Below are 23,396 nucleotides of genomic sequence, written 5' to 3'. Positions count from 1 at the left end.
TTCCCCAAGTTTTAGTTGTGGTCTGGTCCAGAAGTAGCACTCAGTCATAGGGTTACTATCCCCCAGGCTGGAACTCCCAAGTCTCAGAGGTTATCCCCAGATACTGCATCATTAAGTCCATTAACCTAGATTATTAGACAGAGAGGAAAAGAAAAAAAAACCTCCTCTGAGGAAATCCATCAGAGCACTTCATATGGACAAGACTTGGGAGGAAGGTAATGTGGTATAGCAAGTCGGCTTCAGAGTTAAGAAGACTAGACGCAAATCCAGCCTCTGACATGCTGGCTGTGTGACTGGAGCCTAGTTCATTTAATCTCTCTGTACCCACAGACAATTTTCTGTAACTCTTGAGTGTTGATCTACATTGTTAAACAGAGTTTTCCTCCTGGAGAGTTCTCTCTACCAATGAAATCATAGGTCCAGTAATTTTTTAAAAAAGAATTTGAGAAAGGGAGTGGGGCCATGATGAGGACCAGTATTAACAGGGTCTCTTTAGGAGTTTAAGCAACAGAGTTTGCTCCTAAGAAACCTCCCCAACATGGCAGCCCCATTGGGTAGAGGAGATTCATTCACTCACTCTCCTGGATACTCTGCCTAATGGCCATACTTCAGAGAGTCCCTCTCTTCCACACACCCAGAAAGATCCCAGAAGCCCACCAGCATAGCTACTGTTTCTACTCCCTCCTTTTCCACAACCAACTTGGTAGAAGGAAAGGGAAGCCTAGTAAGTAAAAAGGCCAGCCAAGGTGCTGAAACATCATGATAGGGGTATTAAAGCCATTCATTCATGTGTGGTAGGGACTGACTTACCCAGTGGTAGGAGATGAGTGACAAGACCCTTGCCAGCTAGGGGCATGGGCTAAGGAGCTACATTTTCCAGCTGCTGTCTGGAGAATTGGTGAGTGTTAAATAGAACTTGGTCCATGGGAGAGGGGCCTAGGGAGCTCTTGAGTTTAAGTGTCAAAGTCAGGAATAGGCTGAGCCTTTCACCAAAACTGAATCCTGTTTGGGGGGTGACAGAAGGAAAAGATGGTTGCTGATGCTACTGTGTGAAATGAAATGAATAGGCCTCAACTTCCATCTCTGAGGATATTCAGGTCTCACCTGATTCATTTCAAAAATCTGAATCAGTAGTGATCTAGGCTTGGCCTCTCCACCAACCATGAAAACTAGTCTCGATGGGAGGTAGACATATCCTCCTTTCTAATTCTGACTTCCTGCCTGCTTTCCCTTTAGTCCCCCTGCCCAGTGAGCAATATACATTCACTTGTCTGCTAGCTCTTACAGCCACTGAGAAGCCCTAGCTCTAGTGGAAGGAAGTTGGGGTGGGGAAGAGTTTATGAGTGGGAGTACCATCAGTCAATCAACTGACCAATCATTGTTTAGTAAGTGCTTACAATGTGCCAAGCGCTGTACTAAGAGCTGAGGATACAAAAAGAGGCAAAACCCCTGCCTTCAAGGAACTAATGAGGGAGGCGATATGCGAACAAATATATACAAAGCAAGAAATAAATGGGAAATAATTAACAGAGGGAAGGCACTGGAACTGAGATGGATTGGGGAAGGCTTCCTACAACGGGTGAGATTTTAGATGGGACTTCAAAGGAAGTCAGTAAGCCAATGGCCATCAGTACCATGGACAGGAGCTGTCCGGTTTCCTGGCTTGCTGGTGAGGAAGACTCCAAACCTCAGCCCTTCTGGCCTGGGAGGTTCCTGGAGCTCAGAGATCCCTCCTCAGCCCCACACCAGAATGGACGTCCCACTGTTAATGCTAACTTCCCTTTTCTCCTTCCTCTCCACCTCATTCACATACTGGACTCGGTCTCCATCATAAACTCCCTAGTATTTTTTCCCCTCAGCTTCGAGCTGCTCATACAAATGCAAATCTGTTTTAATTAAAGGGGCTAATAAACAACAATTATGTTTGCTGCAATTTTTGTTTTATTCCCAGTGTAATTTACTATTCTCTGAACCCCTCATCCCAGCCTTCTTTGCTCTTTATGAGAAATGAGCTCCCCATCCCCCACCCCAGGAGTGATAAAGACACATTTAGAGAAGACTCTATCCCAGCCACTACCCTGGCACAGAATTCCCATGAAGTACCACATAGACCATGTTCATATTGTAAAGACCTCAATGATCCTAGTTTTTTATTCCTCGGTGGAACTGGAGGTGGAATTGAGAGGGAAGAATCAGGAACCCAGTATAGCAGAGGACTCTTCTATTTCCTGGGGGTCCCTTGTACCCCAAGACCATCTGGCACTTTCTAATAACTTAATTCCTATCCCACTTCTCCCTCTCCCATCTATGTTCTAACTTCTCTCTGCAAATGGATTGCTCTTCTGAGATCCAAGACATAGCCCCTTCCCCACCTCCTCCCAGACAAAGATAGCATGGTGTGGCAAAAAGAACACTGATTTGGGAGTCAGAAGACCATTTAACCTCTCTGAACCTCAGTTTCCTGACCTGAGAAATAAAGGGATTTGATTAAGTGATCCCTAAGATCCTAATAAAGGCTGTCAAGTGGAAGTGGAGCAAATACAAAGTACTTTGTTTGGCATTCAAAGCCCTTCATATCATATCCCCCTCCTACATTTCCAGTCTTCTTTACCTTAGTCCTGGCCACATACTCTTCCATCCAATGACACTGACTTCCTGGCTGTTCCATGAACAATACACTACATCTCTTGGCTCCAGGCATTCTCTTGGCTGTCCTCCATGCCTAGAATGCTCTCCCTCCTCCCTTCCCTGGCTTCCTCTAAGTCCCAACTAAAATTCACTTTCTACAGGAAACCTTCCCCAACCCCTCTTTAATTCTACTGGTTTCCCTCTGTTCATTATTTCCTATTTATCCTGCCTATAACTTGCTTTGTATATATTTGTTTGCATGTTGTCTCCCCCATTAGATTGTAAGTTCCATAAGGGCAGGACTATCTTTGGCTTCTTTTTGTATCTGGCACTTAGCACAGTGCCTGGCACATAGTAGGTGTATAATAAATGTTGATTGATTGATTGAAGGGGAATAGACTTATTCTACTTGGCCCCAAAGGGCAAAACTAGAAGCAATAGATAGAAGTTGAAGAGAAACAGATTTAAGCTTAAGAGGCAGCATACTGTAAGGGAAAGAACCTTATAGCCAGGAAGACCCGGGTTCAAGTCTCACCTCTGACACATTCTTGACATGTGACCCTAGCTGAGTCATCTAGCCTCTTGTGATTGAAGCAACTCTCTAATATTGTAAGCTGCATAAAGCAGGCTGACCGGCTTTGTTGGAGGGTGTTTCTTCATGTGGGAGCTCCCAATGCCAGTGAAATGACAGAGCCCGATCCCTAACCCCATAAAGAAAAACTGCCTGGCAAACTGAGCCATCCAAAAGCAGATTGAGCTGCCTTGGGATGTCGTGAGAGCCCCCTGACAAAAGGTCTTCAAGCAAAGGGGGAATTTTGTGCAGGTCCAAGCTGGATTGCCTTGATTCTTTGGATTCCTTTCCAGCTCTAAGTTTCTGTGATTCCTTCCCACCCCTAAATCCCGTCTAGTTCTGAAACATGGTCTTTTCAGATCTGCCTGTCCCCTTCCCCTAATGACTGGTAACTTCTGATTGTTTTCCCAGCCAAAAGCACCTTGACTAAATTCAATAAACATTTAACTCTTACCTTTGTGTCAGGCACTGTCCGAGGTACTGGGCGACAGCCCAGCTTCTCCTTAGGTAGGCCTGTGAGCCCTCTGTTTCATAAGGAAGCAGCCTTGGGAGTCACTTCAATCCACCAGGTGGGGTCGGCCAACCCTGGCATTTGGGTATTGCGTTATTACCTACGCAGGAAGTCCCCGATTTACCAAAGGATTGTGTTCCAAAAGTTTGTAAGTCAGTTTAGAGGACTTTGTAGTATGTTTGCCTAGGACACCATCTATATAACAGCAATACTATAAATGGTGGTTAGGTTCCCAGGCTAGCTCACAAAACCCTCTTTGCTCCATAAGGTATCAGAGATACTGTAGAACCTAATCACTATTTATAACTTTGCTTCTGTTGGAAAGCTCATTCCAAGGTCCAATTTAGGACTCCAAGCAATGGAAACAGACATTCCCTTTCCTCTACTCTTGCCCTGGCCACAACATCCATAGAAAGCATCCTGTGAGTCCCAAACATTTAGGAAAGCATAGGGGAGAGAAATCCCCCAAGGCCACAGTGGCTGAGAAGCAACAGCCCCAAAGGCAAAGAGGAAGCCCTGTGGTCACTCCAACAAAGAGGCAGTCCCCAGCTAAGGCAGCCCTTTTTTGAATTAAGTACATTTAGATATCAGGTATTCATGGGTTGGAAACTCATTACACAGCCAAAATGAATTACTCGTTAACCAGCATCCAAAATACCTAAATAACACCCAATAATAGGAGATATCTGGGCAATAAACATCTTCAGGTTTTCAAAGGCTGTTAGAGAATCATCACAGCTGCTGCTTTCAGCCAGCCATACCACCACCGCAGTCTGACCTGGAAGTAATAGGTTCACCCTGCAGCATGAAAGACTTAGATAAGCTCTAAGGAAGAACTCCCTGACAGGAAAAATTGTTGACTGGGTGGCCTTTCCAAGCACTCTTTGTACTGCTTTTCTGTGGGAAGAGGAAGGAGAAAACAGGGCAGACACATATGAAACAGATGCCACAGAGAAGGCAGACTGCCAGAGTGATTTCAGGGGCTACAACTGGGTGGGATAAGGCTAACAGTAGTTGTAGAATCATGTTCTATTGCCTGTGCTTGGAGCAGCTCAAAGCACAGTGCTGAGAGTACCAGACTGTGAGACAGGAAGACCTGAATTCAAATCTAGCCTCAGACACTACCTGTATGGCCCTAGGTGAGTCACCTGACCTCTGCCGGCCTCAGTTTCCTCATCTGTAAATATGGGGATAATAATAATACCTACTTCCCAGAGTTGCTGTGAGGATAAAATGAGGCAATATTTGTAAAGTACTTTGCAAACCTTTAAGTAGTATTTAAATAGTAGCTATCATTTAGATAATTTTGTATCAATTTGTAAATTATTGATAGGATAATTTAGACAAATTCTTAACATTGTATAAAGAGGAAAGAGTGCGGGACTTAGAATCAGAAGACCCAGGTTCAAGTTCTGACTCTACCACTTACTTGTTGTGTGCCTGGGAAAGTTACTTTACCCTCAGTGTCCTCGTCTGTAAATTGGAAATAATAATGCTGCCACTACCTCTCAAGGTTATGGCTTAAGGGGAATTTTTTTAATTGAAAGCATTAGATGAATGTGAACTATTCAGATTATCTACATGGGACCGTTTAGGAGGAGTTGGAAGCCCAAGTGCCCCAATGGCTCCACCAGTCCAGGTTATCAGGGAGATCTGGCAGGATCCACCCTCTTCTGACCAGCAGGTTTCAGGGAGAGGATGCTGTTTGTGTTAGGCAAGAGCTCCCCCTGCTGGCTATCTTCAGAATGGCATTAGTTGAAGGGGCTGGACCACATCAAAGGAAACATTAGTGACAAAGAGGGCTATTGAGGAGTGCACAGTGACCATAGTGAATACAGCACAGTCCTCAGAGCCAGGACGACCTGGGTTCAAGTCCCACCTTTGACACGTGCTGGCCTAGCTACACAACCCTGGCTTGACTTAACCTCACAGCGCTCTAAGACAGTTTGAAAAACATTTTAGAGAGGCGTTGGTGTTCCTCAAAGACCCAGACGAATAAGAATAGGTTTGACTCCTTCCCTGACTGTTCTTCCTTCTCTTTCTCTACCTCTGCTGCCACATATTCATCTCCAAATCCCTAGCAGATGCATTCTGAGAATTTGTGATCAATAGGGATGGGGGTATGAAGAGTGGAAGAAACTCACTCTCCCTAACATGTGTTGGTATCTCTCCCCGTAGGGCCGCCCATCATCTCCAGCACCCAGACCCAGCATGCCTTGCATGGCGAGAAAGGGCAAATCAAGTGCTTTATCCGGAGCACCCCTCCACCAGACCGAATCGTGAGTAAACTTAGCCGGATGACCGTTGCTTCTCCCTGGCCCATGCCACACTGGAGCAGGGAGGGTCAGATGGAAACGCATACGCACAAAATGAGGACTAGGGAAAAAGACTGGACCAGAAGTGAGAATAACTCAATCCACATCTGTCAAGTGACTACTATGAGCCAGGCCCTGGGCATAGATTCAAAGGCAAAAATACAATAGTCTCTACCCATTTACATTCAATCAAGACCTGGTCCAAGATTTACTCCTAACTAGTCGTGTGACATTGCACATGTCAAGTAAGGTCTCTTGACTTGAGCTTCCTCATCTGCAAGATAGCAATAAACCTGCCCTATCTGTTTCAGAGGGTTGTTGTTAAGCTAAAATGAGACAGCTAATCTCTAACTTACTAATGACTTGGTCAGTTGTTTCCAACTTAGTGGGCATTTTCCCAAAGAAACAAGTGGGAACTATTAGCAAAAGTCTGCTAAGCCATAAAATTCTTTTTCACCCATAATGCACCATGGATGTTCTTAACCTGGGGTACTTGGACTTTGTGGATAGATTTCAAGCAGTGAATATACTTGGATTGGCCAATATATATGTATATATATGTGTGTGTGTGTATATATATATATATATATCTTTATTTTCACTGACTTCCCACTGAAAATTGGCATTTCCTTCAATTATTTGAAACATCATTCTTTTTTTTTTTATCTTTAGTTTACAATACACGGTTCTACATAATTTTGAGTTCCAGATTTTCTCCCCTCCCTCCCTCCCTCCCTTCTCCCTCCCCAAGATGGCATGGAATCTCATATAACTACCATGTATAACTTCGCATTGAATTAATTTATACACTAGTCAAGTTGTGGAGAAGAATTATGACCAATGGAATGAATCATGAGAAAGAAGAAACAGAACCAAAAAAAAAACCCAAAAACAAAAACAAAAGAGAAGAAAAAAAGGCGAGCATCTAGTGTGCCTCAATCTGCATTCAAACTTCACAGTTCTTTCTCTGGATGTAGATAGCATTCTCCATCGTGAGTCCCTTGGAGTTGTCCTTGCACCTTGTGTTGCTGAGAAGAGTGAAGTCTGTCAGGGTTGGTCCTCACGGAATCCATATATCTGTGGTTGTGTACAATGTTCTCCTGGCTCTGCTCCGCTCACTCAGCATTATGTCGTGTAGGTTTTTCCAGGTTGTTACAAAGTCCGTATCATCCCCATTTCTTATGGCACAATAGTATTCCATTACCTTCATATACCACAGCTTGTTCAGCCATTCCCCAATTGATGGGCATCCCTTTAATTTCCAATTCTTGGCTACCACAAAAAGAGCCACTATAAATATTTTTGTACATATGGGTCCCTTTCCCTCTTGTGTGATTTCTTTGGGATACAACCCTAGAAGTGGTATTGCTGGGTCAAAGGGTATGAACATTCCTATGGCCCTTTGGGCGTAGTTCCAAATTACTCTCCAAAATGGCTGGATCATCTCACAACTCCACTAGCAATGTAACAACGTTCCAATTTTCCCACATCCTCTCCAGCATTTGTCATCCTCCTGCTTTGTTATTTTAGCCAATCTGACAGAAGAGATGTGGTATCTAAGAGTTGTTTTGATTTGCATTTCTCTAATCAGTAGTGATCCAGAGCATTTTTTCATATGCCTATAGATAGCTTTAATTTCTTCCTCTGAAAACTGCCTGTTCATATCCTTTGACCATTTCTCAATTGGGAAATGACTTGTATTCCTATATATTTGGCTCAGTTCCCTGTATATTTTAGAAATGAGGCCTTTATCAGAGATACTAGTTGTAAAGATTTTCTCCCAATTTTCTGCTTCCCTCCTAATTTTTGTTGCATTGGCTTTTTTTGTACAAAAACATTTCAATTTAACATAATCAAAATTATCCATTTTGCATTTTGTAATGCTCTCTATCTCTTGTTGGGTCATGAAACAAGAGGTCTAGAATATCTAGGGTATTAATGAAAAGAAATGCTAGAGAAGGTGGTCTAGCCATACCAGATATTAAACTGTACTACAGAGCAGCAGTCATCAAAACTACCTGGTACTGGCTAAGAAACAGAGGTGTGGATCAGGGGAATAGGATAGGAATACAAGATAGAGAAGTCAACAACTATAGCAATCTACTCTTTGATAAACCCAGAGAGGCCAGCTTCTGGGCTAATAATTCACTATTTCACAAAAACCGTTGGAAAAATTGGAAAATGGTAGGGCAGAAACTAGGCATAGACCAATATCTTACACCATATACCAGAATAAAGTCAAAATGGGTTCATGATTTAGGAGTAAAAGCTGATACTATAAGTAATTTGGGAGAGCAAGGAATAGTTTACTTATCAGATTTATGGAAAAGAAACATCATTCTGATTTAAAACATCATTCTGTGTCCATGACGATTTTTTTTCAATGTTAAGATCCCACCCCACCCCAAACATTTGTAATGGAATACTCCAAGAACGAATGATTTTCGTCACCTTTTTAAACCTCTATCCACATGGGCACAAAAATCATAACCCCCTTTACACCTCAGCAGATAATCTCTCTGAGATGCTATGACTTAAAAACTTCTATGTCTCTCCTGGTTCTGAGCCTCTCAGAACTTAGCTGATGTGGTTCCTGGAGAACAGCCATACCATCCAACACTGGACCAGCTTGCCAAGCCTGAACATGAGTAGACGCTCTCCACACCAAATTAAACATCCAGGCTGCAAGAGCTGGGGCTGCCAGAGTCTCGTTCATCTAGTTCCTTTATCAGGGGTTGCAGGAAATATGTGTGAAGGTGCTTTTTATAAAAGTAAACACTGTATTGCTGGTACAGCTACAGAAACCAAGGGACAACATAGCCAAGGAACCCCGTGGGTGAGGAGAGGCCAGAGGGTTATTTCAGAGGGTTGACAAATCCACTTGTGTATCTAGAGCTGTGATTTTGGTCTTTATGTAGCTACAAAGTACTTCGAAGCACTACTGAATGGTACTGCTTTTGTCATCAGATAGTTTCCTTCAATCAGTAGGTACTAATAGTATAACTACTGTCATGTGGGGAGAGCCACTGGTATCAGGGAAGGATCACTAGACTCCAGGTTCTAGGTGGAATCCAGCACTCATTAGCTTTGCAGCCTTGGACAAGTCATTTAACCTCTGGGCCTCATCTCCCTCATTCATACAATGAAGGGATTGGACTAGATGACTAGATGAGGGGTTCTTAACCTGCCCTCCATGAACTATTTTTTTTTTACTATTTTGGTAACTGTTTTCAATATAATTACATTTCATTTGTAATCCTATGTATTTCATTTTATGCATTTAAAAATAATATTCTGAGAAGGGGTCCGTAGGCTGCCACGGCGGTCCATGACACAAAAAAGGTTAAAGATCCTGTATCAGCTGATTACTTTTCCAGCTATAACCTTCTATAATCCTGCACAATCGTACTGTTAAACACACACCCTGCCTATTCTTGTACACACTTTACCATTGTCCTTCACGTACATTCTGACATGTACCAGAATCTAGGCAATGAGTGGTTACACTCCTATACCTTCAAATTCTACACGCATGCACTCATGCATACACACACACACACACACACACACACACACACACACATTTCTACACACTTATTTACCCCTCCATTCATCAGTACCCCTAAGCACTCATGTCCATGATGTCATAACTCTCATCTTCTACATACAGGTCTGTATAATTTCATCCCCAGGAAACACAGTGTGGTGGAAAGAACAGTAGCTTCTGAATCAAGCGACCTGAGTTCAAATTCAAACTGCCACTTTTTACCTGTGTGACCTTGAGCAAGAGGCTTTACCATTCTTGGCCTTGGTTTCCCCATCTGTACAAGGAGGGGATTGTATAGGCCCCTTGAATTTCTAGATCTATGATACAATGGCCACATACAGGTACCAAGACTTCTACACACAAGCAAACGTGGGTTCCCATTCAGAACACACTCTAAAGGGTGGCATTCCTCCATAGAGCTATCTAGAATGAATATGTGTGTGTTTACATGAAAATGACTCTGTCTCTCTTTATATAAGTGTGTAATGGTGTATACCCATGTTAGTGCATTTGTAAGATCTATTCCTGTAGGTACATGTTTCTGTTGAAGTCAGACAGTTTCCCCAAAGCAGATAGGCCAAATGTCAAGGAGCTTAAGCAGCTGTGGCTCCCTTCCCAGTATGGTAAAGTACACAAACTAGGGCTTCCTCGTGCCTTCTGAAGTAGCCCTCTCTCAGACTCTTGACTTTCTGTATGCATGTATAAAAAAAACTTATAAACTTGGGGCTCAAGGTAGAAGGTAAGGGTGTTGCCCTCCTGCTTAAGATGGCATCAGTGACTGATCTTTATCTTTTTCCCCCTTCCCAGGCCTGGTCCTGGAAGGAGAATGTCCTCGAGTCAGGGACCTCAGGACGTTACACAGTTGAGACTGTCAGCACTGAAGAGGGTGTCATCTCTACACTAACCATCAGCAACATCGTTCGGGCTGACTTCCAGACCATCTATAACTGCACAGCCTGGAATAGCTTTGGCTCTGATACAGAGATAATACGACTCAAGGAGCAAGGTGGGCGCTGCTAAGGAAGTTGATAAGGGGAGAGGAGAATCTGGCTGGAGGGTCCCTGTCTCAGGGCTGGGTAGGGAAGTCTGCTGGAAAATTGGAAAACCTGAGGCAAAATTCTACCAGTATCATGGAGAGACAGAAAAGGTCTTCAAGTATAGAATAGTTTGGCAAAAGTGGAGGCTTTGGCCCATAGCAAAGAGCAAGATAACAGGACTCAGGTTCACTTCCTGACTTTCATGTATATCCTTGAGAAAGGTTATTGGCCCACTGTGCAAGACTGAGTCAGCTTCCTCAAAGCAGGCCAAGCAGCAGCCAAATAGTAGCAGCTTGAACCGCTCTGTTCCTTCTCCCATTTTTACAAAGATCCCCAGTCAAATACCCCTATTTGGACCATTGTGGGTGGCCCTATGCTTAAGGGGAGCAATCTAGGGCCTAGGAGTGGCCACGAGGTGGCAGAGAGGGTGTTGGTATGATACGAACCCTGGATCTGTCTGCCAGAAAGAAAACAGGAAAGATAGCCCAGCTCAATGAGAGTTACCAGAGGATACCCAACCAGGGTGAATGGGCAGGAAAGAACCCTTCTCTGTAAAAGCTGTCTGAAGTTTTCCATGAACATAGAATTAGATATGCCAGCTGAAAGGACCAAGGGCTTGTGCTAAATGGGTAGGTATAGGGCAGCCAAGCTAGAAGGAAGGCAAGGGGGAAAGGAAGAGGAAGATGAGTCCCCACTCCCCATTTATGACCCAGATGTTTAGGTAATCCTAGTTCTAGGACCAGAAAAGCTCCAGAGGCAGCTGCAGTCAGCTCTCCAGTGACAGGGGGACAGGGAATAGCTCCAGGTTAGGTGCTATCTCTGAGATGCCCAAGCAGTGCAAAGGTGGTTCTAGCTGAACCCTAAGAGCTGAAGCCAAACTCCAGAGTGAGTGGGTTCTTCCAGATGCCAGTTAGGGATGCAGTCATAGCTAGGTACTCTGAAAAAGCATCGTGTCCAGAACTCCCGCTAGACAACAGGGGGGCAGGAAGTGAGATGCCTGGGGACAATTCAGACTCAGTTTCTGCCAACTGGTCCCAGCTAATCACTTAGAGGCTAAGTCGTATAACCACTTTCCAGAGTTTCAAGCTACAACTGCTCTCTCCCACTAAGAAAAGTTCAGGATTCTCCCTTCCCCCCAACCCCAGAAGAAATGCCCTGTAGGTGGTCCAAGCTGAATGGGCTGGCCCTGGTCCTGACCCTGACTTCCTTGAAAGGATGATATTGGGTAAAAAGGCAGAGTGGTTGGGATTAGACCATGACCCTGAGTCCTGGCCATTTCTACTTTATTCCCCAGCTCTGGGCTCCCAGACCCAGATAGGAAATCCCTAATTTGTTAGGAGCCTGAGATAGGTTCTTCTGATACTCAATGCCATCATGCTTGTCTCCTGGCATCCATTCTCCTAATAATAGTTCTAGTTTACATGATTATTGGCACATAATTTGCATGACATCATCTACATGTCATCCCAAAGCCCCTTAGCTTCTTCCTGCGTGTCCCCCTAATGTTCAGTCCTTGCTTCTCTCCCCTCTTAGCCCTCTACCCCTGTCCCCAGCCTTTGTTGCTTTTCTCACCCCCACTCACCTCGTTCCCCCTTTGGTGTCTCTAACTCTGGCTGAATAAATTCTAAATTCGACTCTGCAGGGCTGAGCCTGTTGGGTGGTCTAGGAGTTATAATTAGGAAGAGCGTTCCCTTCCAGCATTCACCAAGGCCCTCCCAGCTAGCTCGCCCCTCACCCCCACCCCGGCCCAGCTGTGGACACTTGCTTTATTTCCAAACAGGTACGGAAATGAAGTCGGGAGCTGGGCTGGAAGCAGGTATGAAAGGAGCTGCCCAGGGAAGGGGTGGGAAGGGCCGGTCGAGTAGGTGGGGAGGAAACCCAAGAGGAGATGGAGGCTTCTGCAGGCCCCAGACTGACTACTCCCACAATGTAGGGAGAACTTTTGCAACTTGTACCAAGGAAGCAGGAATGGAGGCTCCGCAATGATCCTCCTTCTTCGCCCCAACATGGGTCAGAACAGGAACCCTGGGTACCTGATCTCGTCAGTGCTTGAGAGCAGGCCCGGCCCTTGAGTTGTCACACTGCCTTCACCCCCTACTGTCCTTCTCATCCAGGGCCTGCTGCTCATGCTCTGAGGAGCAGCTCTGCCCCCTTTGGCACCCTCTGTGCCCCTGGGTATCACTCCCCTTGCCCTAGCCTTCTGTCTGTCCTGGACTCCCAGAAGTCCTCTGACCTCTTCTAGTTAGCAACCACTTGCCTGTCACTTGCTGGGATGCTCAGGGTCCTGCCATCTCCACCCCTAGTGTGTGCTGAATGTCTGTGCCCTCTTACCTGGGGATCACCTGCCTGATATTGGGCATCTTATAGTCAGGTTTAGGTCACTGGGCAGTGCCCATCTCTCCAGTCACCTGACAACAAATTTGATAGCAAACTTCCCATGCTTGGATGGGTTCTGCTCTAGTGCCAGGCAGGAACAAGATGAGGGAGGCATAGTGGGTAGAGGCTTGGTACAAAACCTAAAAAGGAAATCAGAGCCCAGACAGATGACAAGAAGCTTTAGCCCCACTGGCCTCACAGGAATTGTGCTGGTGTCCTGGGCACCTCTATGCCCTATCCTCTTATAGATCCTATCAACCACCTTGGCCCCAAAGAGATCCTGCCACCTCAGCCTCAGCAGGACTTGGGGAAGTGCTGGGTTCTCCAGTTACCATGCGTGTGAAGCTTGAACCTCTTCCTACCCTATCTCTACCTTCTTGTATTTAATAACTAACACTCAGGGACTTGTAGTTTAAAAAGCCCATATTTGCAGGATCTCATTTAATCTTTACAACAACCCTGGAAGGTAGATAATACAAACAGTATCCCCTTTTTAGGTAAGGAAATCAGGGCTCAAGAGAGTTTTAAGTGACTTGCCCAATATTACATTAGGAAGGGGGCTGGCTCTCAAACCCAGTTCTTCTGACCAAAAACCTAGGCCTCTTTCCAGTGTCTGCCCAGCCCAGTAAGCATTTGTTGGATTGTATTTCTCCTAGACCAGACCAGTTCTCAGAGCCAACTTATTCTCTGTTAAGTGCCCCATGCACACTTCCAAGGGCATTGGTACCAGCCCCAGAGAGCCATTGGAAGCCAGGCAGAGGTTAAACAGTAGTATCTTCCTCTTACTATTGGGTCGTGACCCATAGGATACTATTCTCACTGACACCCCTTCAGAGAGCTTCCATTGGCGGAATAGAAAAGTATCTCCTACCTGTCTTCATTTTCCATCTGTCTGCTAAGAGTCATCCCCAACTCCTCTAACTCCCCCTTCTCATTGCAAGGACTCCTAACTCCAGGTAGAAAAAAAGATTGAAGCAGGAAATCATTTTTCCCCATTTCTCCCATCTTTCCCTCCACCTACCCATTGGGGAGCCACAAAAAGAGGGCCCTGGACATCAGGATTAGATGATCCAAATAGTCTACATGGGCAGATTCCCAGTATGCCAGCTACCCATCCAGAGTCTCAGGACCTTAGGCCACTATTATCTCTCTTTGCTCTTGGGGTCGGCGAGGGGGAGACTTCTGCAGAAAATATGATTGCCCTGTGGCCTTGTCTGCCTTATTGAACATACACTACCAAGGTGGAGGATTGGAGAGGATTGGAAAAGCTAGGGGAAGACTGAGATCCCGACTGCTGGAATCTCTGAATCAGGCCAGACATAGACACCAAACCACTTTCACTCTTCAGGATCTTTACCTGCTATCCCACGTCGTGTCCTAGTGAGATGATCAAGGGACAGCATGGCATAATGAGAAGAGTTAGGAGCTGTCATTCAGAAAACCCTGAACTGCCACTAACAGGCTGTAAGATCTTGAACAAGTCTCCCTTCTTGGGGTTTAAATTTCATAATCCAGGGAAGGAGATCAAATTAGATTTTCCCTAAGGGCCCTTCCCCCTCTAACATTCACCGATTGAGTGCCTGATGAGTTGACACATTGCTGGTTCACCTAGATTGGGTGAGCCTTGGGCCCTGGAGAGATTACTGGCCAAGATTTCCCAAAAGGAGAATATGGTCAGTGATCCACTCTCTGCTCCTCACAGCTCCCCCAGTCTAGTCCCCCAGGGAAGGAAAGGGCTAGATGCCTTCTCACTTGAGTCAGGTCAGAATGCAAGTGGCAGAGATGTCACAAGGAGAACTCGACAGACCAGTAGAGAGAATAGCAGGGAGTTCAGAAGACCAGTTTAGATTGAAAAACAGGGCTAGGTAAAACAGAAAAGAGGAGAAGTGTCTCCTTTGGAATGAGGGGGAATGTCTCCCTTGCTTCTTGAAAGTTATCACATTGCCCTGTTGTCCCTGGTCCCTCCTTGTGGGCTCAAGGTCCACAGAGAACAACCTATCACTGGTTAAGAACCCTGACCCTGACCCATGCACCTCTACTTATCTCTCCTGGAGAGGTTTGGCTGCATTTATTGAAGATGACTCAGCTATGAAATTCTCCAAAAGGCTCTCCCACTAAGCTACACTGCCCATGCATCCATTTGTCCATCCATTCTGTGCCCCCTGGAAGCTTGGCAGAGGTTTCTGAGTCACCAAGGGCAGAGACTGTTAAGCTCTTTCCCAAGACAGACAAACAAAAACGAACTGATGATTTTCTCCCATCCAGGCAGATTCTCTGAACATCTTATTTGTGCATCCTCCTTTGCCCCAATCATTCCTCACCTTCTGCCTTCCAGAACTCTTCTCCTACCAGTGACTAGTTCCTGTCCCTTTGCTCCCACTTCCTTCAGCACGTCTGCCTTTACCCCACAATGTTTGTACCTGCTAGTCCTCTCCCACCAGTCCCAATCCCCTCTTCAGTTCCTCCTGTCACCTTCATACCACTTCCCTCCCTCAGTACCCCCCTTACCACTAGGAGTCCTAGATCAGTCTGACCGAGGTGGGACTTTACTGTAGTCTACCCAGTCTCCGTTTCCCAGGAAAGAGAGAGGTCTGTCTAAGTGTGGCCCCCTCTTCAACCTGTGAGGAGCTCTACTCACACCAACAGTGGTAGGGAAGAATTAATTATAAGGAGTAACTGAGCTGAGTGTCCCAACACCACCACCATAATAGGGGCTTTCTTTTTTCCTGCAGAGTCCGTGCCAATGTCTGTCATCATTGGGGTAGCAGTGGGAGCCGGTGTGGCCTTCCTTGTCCTCATGGCAACCATTGTGGCCTTCTGCTGTGCCCGTTCCCAGAGAAGTATGGAGGAGCAGGGAATCTGGGATCTTCTCAGGGTCAGGGTGGGTGGGTGAGAATACAACCAGAATTGGACCACTCAACTTTGAGTAGGTCCTGCGGTTGGAAGAGAAGTAAACATGGGACTTTGATCACAATATGGTCAGTCACCCCAACATTTTCAATTAATTTCCTTCTGTGTATAAAGCCCTGCCCTGTTTGCTAGGCAGAGATGCAAAGCAAACAGGAGGAGGAAGAGGAGGAAAAAGAAGAGGAGGAGGAGGAAAAAGGAGGGGAGGGGAAGAGTTGCTCTTTTTGCTCTTTGTCCTTGAGCGTTTCCAGCCCAACAGGAGAAACTAGACAAACACACACACTTGAAAGGGTCCTAAAGAAAAAATGCAAGGAATGTATACCAACAAGTACAAACCCTATGCAATTATATGGCAACATATCCATATAAGTGGCCAAAAGGAATATTTGGAAGTAAGTTGTTGAAGGAACTGGAAATTTTTCACCCAGAAAGAAGACTTGGGGGAGAGGGAAGTGTTTGCAGTAGAGAAAGAGAGCCATACATGATAATTATCTTCTATTAAGTCACTGAAAAGAGAATTACTCTGTGCCATCTCCAAAGAATAGAAGTTCTAAACCAATGAGAAGAACTTATAAAAAAAAAAAACTGGGCTCACTAGAAGAAGGAATTTTCAAACAATTCCTTTTCTGAAAATAGAATGGGTTGCCAGGTAAAGTAGCAACCTCATCACTAGGAGTGTTCAGGTTAAGAATGAATTACCACCTGCCAGGGATGTTATAGAAGATATTCCTGCATTGGGTGGAAGGTTAGACTAAATGACATTCTAACGGACTCTTTCCATTCTAATATTCCCTGATTCTGTGAATGGAGTTTTACAAGCCCAGAGAAGATCACCTGAGAGGGCTTTCCCCACAGAGTGAGTGTGGAGCAGTTTTGAAGGATCCAACATGCACTGATTGGCAGAAAGGAGGCAGGAGATGGTCAGAGATGAGGAAGGCTTTACAAGCATGTGTGAAGGCAAAAAAATGGAAGCAAAAATGTAGGAACCAAGACTGGAAAGAGTCTCAAACATTTGGAGCTGCACCTAAAAACTCACCCAACCTGAAGTTTTCTCTTACTCTCCTTCTAATGGGTTCAAGCTGCCACAGAACTATTGGGTTCCCGGCTTCTTCCTCTTGTCACTGGGCCACCAAGCCCCACCTAATCTCAAAGGCAATATTTCCCAATCCAGACTGTGCCTCTACCAGTAAAATAATCTAAATTCTTTACCTCTGACTGCTCAGCCGTGTTGAGTGGGAACTCCCCAAGGCTCAAGCCAAGTTATGTTTGTAGGTTTTAAGAAACAAGGGGAATTTATATAGAGGCTACTATAGAGAGGCACTGGGTTAAGCATTACGAGTAGGCCCTGTTATTTTCCCCATTTTACAGTTGAGGAAACTGAGGCAAATAGTGGTTAAATGACATTCCCAGGGTCACATAGCCAGTAAGGATCTACGGTCACATTCAAACTCAGGTCTTCCTGACTCCAGGCCCAGTACTCTAGCGACTGTGCCAGCTAGCTGCCTCTTAAAGGTAAAGGAACTTTAGTAGTAAGAGGTTTACAAATTGCTAAAATAAAATTTGCCAGAGATCAATAGCTGGAAAACACTGTTCTATTCACCTGAAAAAAAAATGTTAGATCTTTAAACATAAATAACTATCAAAGGAAGAAAGTAAAATCAAACAATTAACTAAGTAGATAAGCCGGAGGGAGGGAAGGAGGGAGGGGAAGCTGTCCTTTCAAGTATAAGCAAACAAGATAATGCCTGCCCTCAAGAAGTTTACATTCTAAAGGGAAAAGACAACACATAAAGGGGTACACGCATTTTATCTTAAGTTATCTAGAATCTAGCCCTTGGTGGCTGACACAATTTTCCAGGGCTAACCTGACCCTGTCTCTACGTGTCTGTTCCCACTCTTAATCCTGCCTTGACCATATTCCCTAACCTGTAAAGCAGGCTGTTCCTTGGCCTTTGGCTTCTTGAGCATCTAAGCCTAGCCTCACCATCTGGTCAGCTGCTAGGATTCCTGGAGATGGAACCAGACATAACTGCCCCTAGCCAACTCCTAAAACTGACTCCTTTTCATTTCTGACTTCAAAACTCAGGCCCATTGTTATTCCTCCCACCAAGTCCCCACTTACAGAGAGTTTGCCTCTCCCTCTCAGTCCACTTACAGAGGGACTGACTTAATACCAGCTGAGCCCAATTAGCATTTCACACCTGTCCTAGCCCAGCTGCCAGCTCCCCACCCTTTCCCTAGCCTCACAGTTTTATAGTGCACGATTATTTTAGGCTTCCAGTAGTAACATCATTCAATTGCCAATAAAGGAAGGGTCCCTTCATCACCCAGTGCATGAGGAAAAGTGAACAGGTTTGATGATTGAAGTGACCACAAACCTGAAGACTGCAGCCACTGTGTGAAGGCAAATAACAAAGACGTTAAGTCAGCCAGGAGGAGTAGAAGGCAGAAAAGCTGAAGCCGATGCATGCCCCAAGAGGGTTTCATTGGAGGTAGAAAAGAACCAATAGGTCAAATTCCCCAACAGTAAGCTTCTTGAACTAGGAAGGCCATGAGATACCTAGAGGCAGCTAGGTAGAGAGAATTCTGAACTTGGATTCTGTCAGTCAGTAAGCATTTATTAAGTGTCTAGTATGTGCCAGGCACTAAAATAATAAACTTTGGAATCAGAAAAATCTCAGTCCAAATCCAGCTTCAAACACTTACTTAACTAGCTGTGTGACGCTTGGTAAGTCACTTAACCTCATTTGCCTCATCTATAAACTGGGAAGAATGATAACACCTATCTCCCATAGTATTTGTAATGTGCTTTGCAAGCCTTCAAGGGCCGTGTAAGTGCTGTTATTGTAATCCCCCTCTTAAGTACTAAAGTCTGGAGGACCCTAAAATATGCTCTGTGCTCTTTAACTTGGGGATCATGTAGTTCAAATGCTAGGAACCCAGATATCCAGAAACAACAGCTCTACATTTTCAAGTCAGGGCTATTTGCTCATTAGTCCTCTCAAAATGTAGATTGAAGAGCAGCTGGACAGAGGGTGCTTTGCCCAGGGGCCCCCCATTTGGGGCCATTGGGAATAGGGACAGATCCCAAGAATAAAGGCCTATGACAGGAATGGCTCCCTACAGAGGAGTGGAGGGCAGGGTGGGAGTGGTTTTAGCCTCTGTCCTTTCCCATTCTCTGCTCAGATCTGAAAGGTGTTGTGTCCGCAAAAAATGACATCCGAGTGGAGATCGTCCACAAGGAGCCCGCCTCTGGGAGAGACGCTGAGGAGCACCCCACCATCAAGCAGCTGATGGTAAAGATGTTGTCTCTTGCTCCTTGTTGATCCCCACATACGCTGACCTCCTCAAGGTTCTGGGCATGAGGGACATACTAGTTAACAGTTCAACTCAACAAGTAGAGAACATGTCCCACCCCCTTTTATAGCCAATCAGAGCAAATCACCACAAGGCCTGATACAGCAGCTGGTCCAGGGGCTCAGCCCAAGGTCACTTCTGTACTCTCCCCCCTTTTCTCTGCAACCTCAACTCCAGAAAAAAAAAAAAAAGAAAGAAATTCTTTCATAGACCTCTAAGAAAATATCCAATTGCCCCCTGAGGCAAGGAAAGGACAAGCCCAGACTTCAGTGGTAACTTCATGTTTCTCTAGGTAAGTGCTAGGACTGGCAGGAAAGCCCACAGATGGTGTCCCTAGGGATGTGGACAAGGCCAGCTTCCAATCCTGATCACCTCCCACTTGAGCTCCCCACCTTCAGGATACCCCTACATTCCCTAGGAAGGTCAACGGATGTGCTCTTGCAGTGGGGAACTCCAAACCCACCCCATTGTGTCTTTCCCTCCCCACACCCACCCTCACGTGGGTTCTCTAGAAGGATTTTCTGTGGATGAGGGAGCAGGAAGGATCCCAGAACAAATAAGAGTCAGAGTAATCCTAGAAGAGAGGAAAGGGCTGAATGGGAGGAGGATGAGGCAGCATAGAAATGTCTTTGCCCCTCCCTAAGTTTTTAAGAAGAGACCAGTTAGAGGGAGGAGTGGGGAGCAGGAAAGACGCTCTGTTCACGGAATAGGCAGAACCTTGGACAAACATCACAAGTGAGAAATGTGAGAAACAGGAAATGTGTATTACCAAGGGTATGCGTCAGGGTGATTCTAAATTCAATATAACAAAAGCATATGGAGCATCTACTATTAACGTCAGGGACACAGGTTTATCATTAACCTTATGTCCGATTATTTATTCTCTGTCTTCTGGCAAATAAAGCTCATGTTCATAAATCTCTGGCATTGCTTGCCACGTACTCACTAGGGCAGAGGTTCTGATTCATAGCCAATATTTGGTTTCCCTGTAATTGGAAAACAGATGTTTAGAGGGTAACCCCCAGGGCCCAAACCAAGACAAGTAGAATCCTAAGAGCCCTCTGGTCCTCTATCTCTTCTCCCAGCTTGGGACTGAGAAGCAAAAATAATAGTCTGAGATTCCATCCAAGCTTCTCTGCCCTTCGGTGAAAGTAGCTGGGAAAAGCACCATCTTCAACATGCCTCTATATTACCCCCTGGGAAAAATGGGAATGTCCTCTCCTCTCCCTTTCACTGGAAATCCTCCTTTGTATTGCAGATGGATAGAGGGGAATTCCAGCAGGACTCCGTTCTGAAGCAACTGGAGGTGCTCAAGGAGGAGGAGAAGGAATTTCAGAACCTAAAGGTAAAAAGCAAATGTCCTGAAGGCTGTTGTGGGAATTTATAGAGATGGAGGGCAATAATATTAGAGACAGACTCCAGATTCCAACATTCAGCTGATGCAACCCCATCAACATCCAAAGAGAGCCCAAGAGACCCCCCAATGATCATTGGGCAAAAAAGATGGCAGAAGGCCATCCTAGGGACAAGCCCCCACTGAAGTGATACCACCATACCCTAACAAACACTGAGACAGCTTGAAGTGTCAGGGCTCCTTGCTGTACCTCTGGGGTTTAGTCTTACTTTTCAGAGTATTCAGGATGATTATTCAATTTGCATATCACTCATATGATTCAGTTCAACCAGCATTTGTTAAACCCAGACTACTCACAAAGCAGCTGTGCCAATGTGCTTCATGCCTTTGGTGCCCTAGATTCCAGAGCCCCTCTAGTCAGTCCCCTCCTCACAGTGTCTCCATCTTTCCAAAGCCCCTTAAAAACTGGTCTCTCTCTTCTTTGAACACCTATCCTCTGGTAAATCACAGGCTGACCCAAGCAGGAAAAAAAGGCCAGGTTGGGTTCTCTCCAGCCCAGCACAGTCATGCTTTTCTTCTTCCCTGTCTAGGACCCCACCAATGGCTACTACAGTGTCAACACCTTCAAGGAGCACCACTCCACCCCCACTATCTCCCTCTCCAGCTGCCAGCCTGACCTACGCCCTGCTGGAAAGCAACGAGTCCCCACAGGCATGTCCTTCACCAACATCTACAGCACCCTGAGTGGCCAGAGTCGACTCTACGACTACGGGCAGAGATTTGTGCTGGGCATGGGCAGCTCATCCATTGAGTTATGTGAGCGTGAGTTCCAGAGAGGGTCACTCAGCGACAGCAGCTCCTTCCTGGACACGCAGTGTGACAGCAGCGTCAGCAGCAGTGGCAAGCAGGATGGCTATGTGCAGTTTGACAAGGCCAGCAAGGCCTCTGCCTCTTCTTCCCACCACTCCCAGTCCTCCTCCCAGAACTCGGACCCCAGCCGACCTCTGCAGCGGAGGATGCAGACTCACGTCTGAAGGACCCAGACCCATGGGAAAGGGATTGGAGAGGGAGAATAGGGCACCCTGATGTCCAAGGGGACTGTGGGAAACCGTGGAGGGGACCCCAGGACTAGCTGATACCTAGGACAGCATCATGCCCCTACCACCATCCCACTTCAGAGCTCTGATCAAGCACAAATCTCTCTCCCTGACCATGGCATGGGAAATATGGACAAAGAGCATAGCTGAGGGCATAGAGCCCAATGCTGGACAACCTCCTGCCCCCAGCCCATTTCCCAGGGACCCCAGCTCTGCTGCCTTCCCTTCCCACAGGTACTGGTAGCAGCTACCACTTTGCTTTAATGAAACTGCTGTCCACTCTTGGGGCTCTATCCCCCAGGTACCCATATTTCCCCACTCTTTGTTCCTGTGCCCCTCTGCAGTCTTGGGAAAATCGGGAATCTCTTCCTAACACTGTCACCCCAGGCACCCCATATCTTTCCCTGCTGTTCATAGCTATTACTTTGGAGACTGGGAAGCCAGTAGCAGCCCTAAGTGGGATGCACTCCCCTAACCAACTTGGTAGGGACACCCCCCCCCCATTTCTGTTTAGTGTTTTGTGTCCATATTATTGCAATTCTGTCTTTGGACTCAACATCCCTGGATTCTGAGGCAGGGGCTGACCCCCTGACTTGGAGGCTAATGGAGAGGGAGAAGGATGAGGGAGAATTCTGCACTGAAAGTAGCCCCTGCCAAAACCCACCCCCTCCTTCTGTAACAAAGAACCTCTTTGCGCTCCCCATTGCTTTGTGTACCCCTATAGCACAACTGGAGTTAATATAAGAGGTGTGAGAGCTTCTCTGGTCAGGATTCTTTCAATGGAAAGGTGGCACAGGGTATTGTGAAAATGATTGCATGATTACAGAGGGAACTGATTTGGAGAAAGAGTCGGGATACTGAGTGAGTGGACAGGAAGATCTGGGCATGGAATATACCTTAGTCTCCTCCACTCTATGGGATGGCAGTACAGTCTGACTCTCACCCCATTTGGTTCAGGGGGATAGTCCCTTGCTCATTCTCCATTCTTTCCAAGATCCTCAGCAACTGGTCCATGAGAAGTGATGCCAAGTCTGCAGAACCAGTCTATGTCTTTCTATCCTGCATACATCTCAGTTATACCCTTGCAGTCAGGGGCAGTGGAGCTGGGGGAAGAGGAGACTAGCAGCCCCACAAGAACATGAGACAGCTCAGAGAAACAGGGAGAGCTCTGGAATCCAAAAGAGGAAGCTTCCCTCTCCTCTTCCAGATAGTAGAACACCCAGTATCCTGGCCCCCATGCCTTTGTTTCAGGGACAATACTGCATCCCTTAATAGCATTAAAGTGGGAAAAGGAAGAGCTAAAAAAAAAGGGGGGGGAGGTGGGGCAGTGGGCAGTCCTTCAAAGTTCTTCCATGGGGCTACCTACATCCTATAATATGGATGGAAGCCCTGAAGTCACACATTCCAATACAGGATGAGCAAGGAGCAGGCCTCCCCTCCTAAGCCACATTAACTTAGCTGGCAGTTCAACGAAGCATGCTCTGTAAGGGTTGAGTCCCCTTGTGACCTTTAAAGACAAGTCTGTCAGGAAATTAGGGTCTTCAACTGCCACCCCACCATGGCTACAGTAGGGTCTTGCTGCTAGCCTAGAACCTCATCACTGGATTCGAGGTACTGGAGAGGTGTTAAGATCCCTTTCCCCAGGCTTGCCACTGATATAGTAAGTTTGTGGTTATTTCTACCATTTCTTTGTGTT

At 46.0% G+C, this 23,396-nt stretch overlaps 1 protein-coding gene across 1 annotated transcript in view; it reads left to right on the top strand.

The window, feature by feature from the left end:
• The window catches only part of KIRREL3 (kirre like nephrin family adhesion molecule 3), a 198,764-nt gene extending 176,293 nt beyond the window's left edge, over positions 1 to 22,471 (top strand). Inside the window, exons 10-14 of the mRNA XM_036744276.1 lie at positions 5,889 to 5,989; positions 10,380 to 10,578; positions 19,079 to 19,188; positions 20,508 to 20,594; positions 21,194 to 22,471. Coding sequence (XP_036600171.1) covers positions 5,889 to 5,989; positions 10,380 to 10,578; positions 19,079 to 19,188; positions 20,508 to 20,594; positions 21,194 to 21,637 — 941 coding nt within the window. The 3' untranslated portion in view covers positions 21,638 to 22,471. The remainder of the gene's footprint in view (positions 1 to 5,888; positions 5,990 to 10,379; positions 10,579 to 19,078; positions 19,189 to 20,507; positions 20,595 to 21,193) is intronic.
• Positions 22,472 to 23,396: the final 925 nt, after the last annotated feature.

The sequence above is a fragment of the Trichosurus vulpecula genome, chromosome 2 (assembly GCF_011100635.1).
Source record: "Trichosurus vulpecula isolate mTriVul1 chromosome 2, mTriVul1.pri, whole genome shotgun sequence".
In the NCBI taxonomy this organism is placed as follows: Eukaryota; Metazoa; Chordata; class Mammalia; order Diprotodontia; family Phalangeridae; genus Trichosurus; species Trichosurus vulpecula.
The sequence above is the reverse complement of the archived record's forward strand: the minus strand, read 5'-3'. Positions and strand labels throughout refer to the sequence as shown.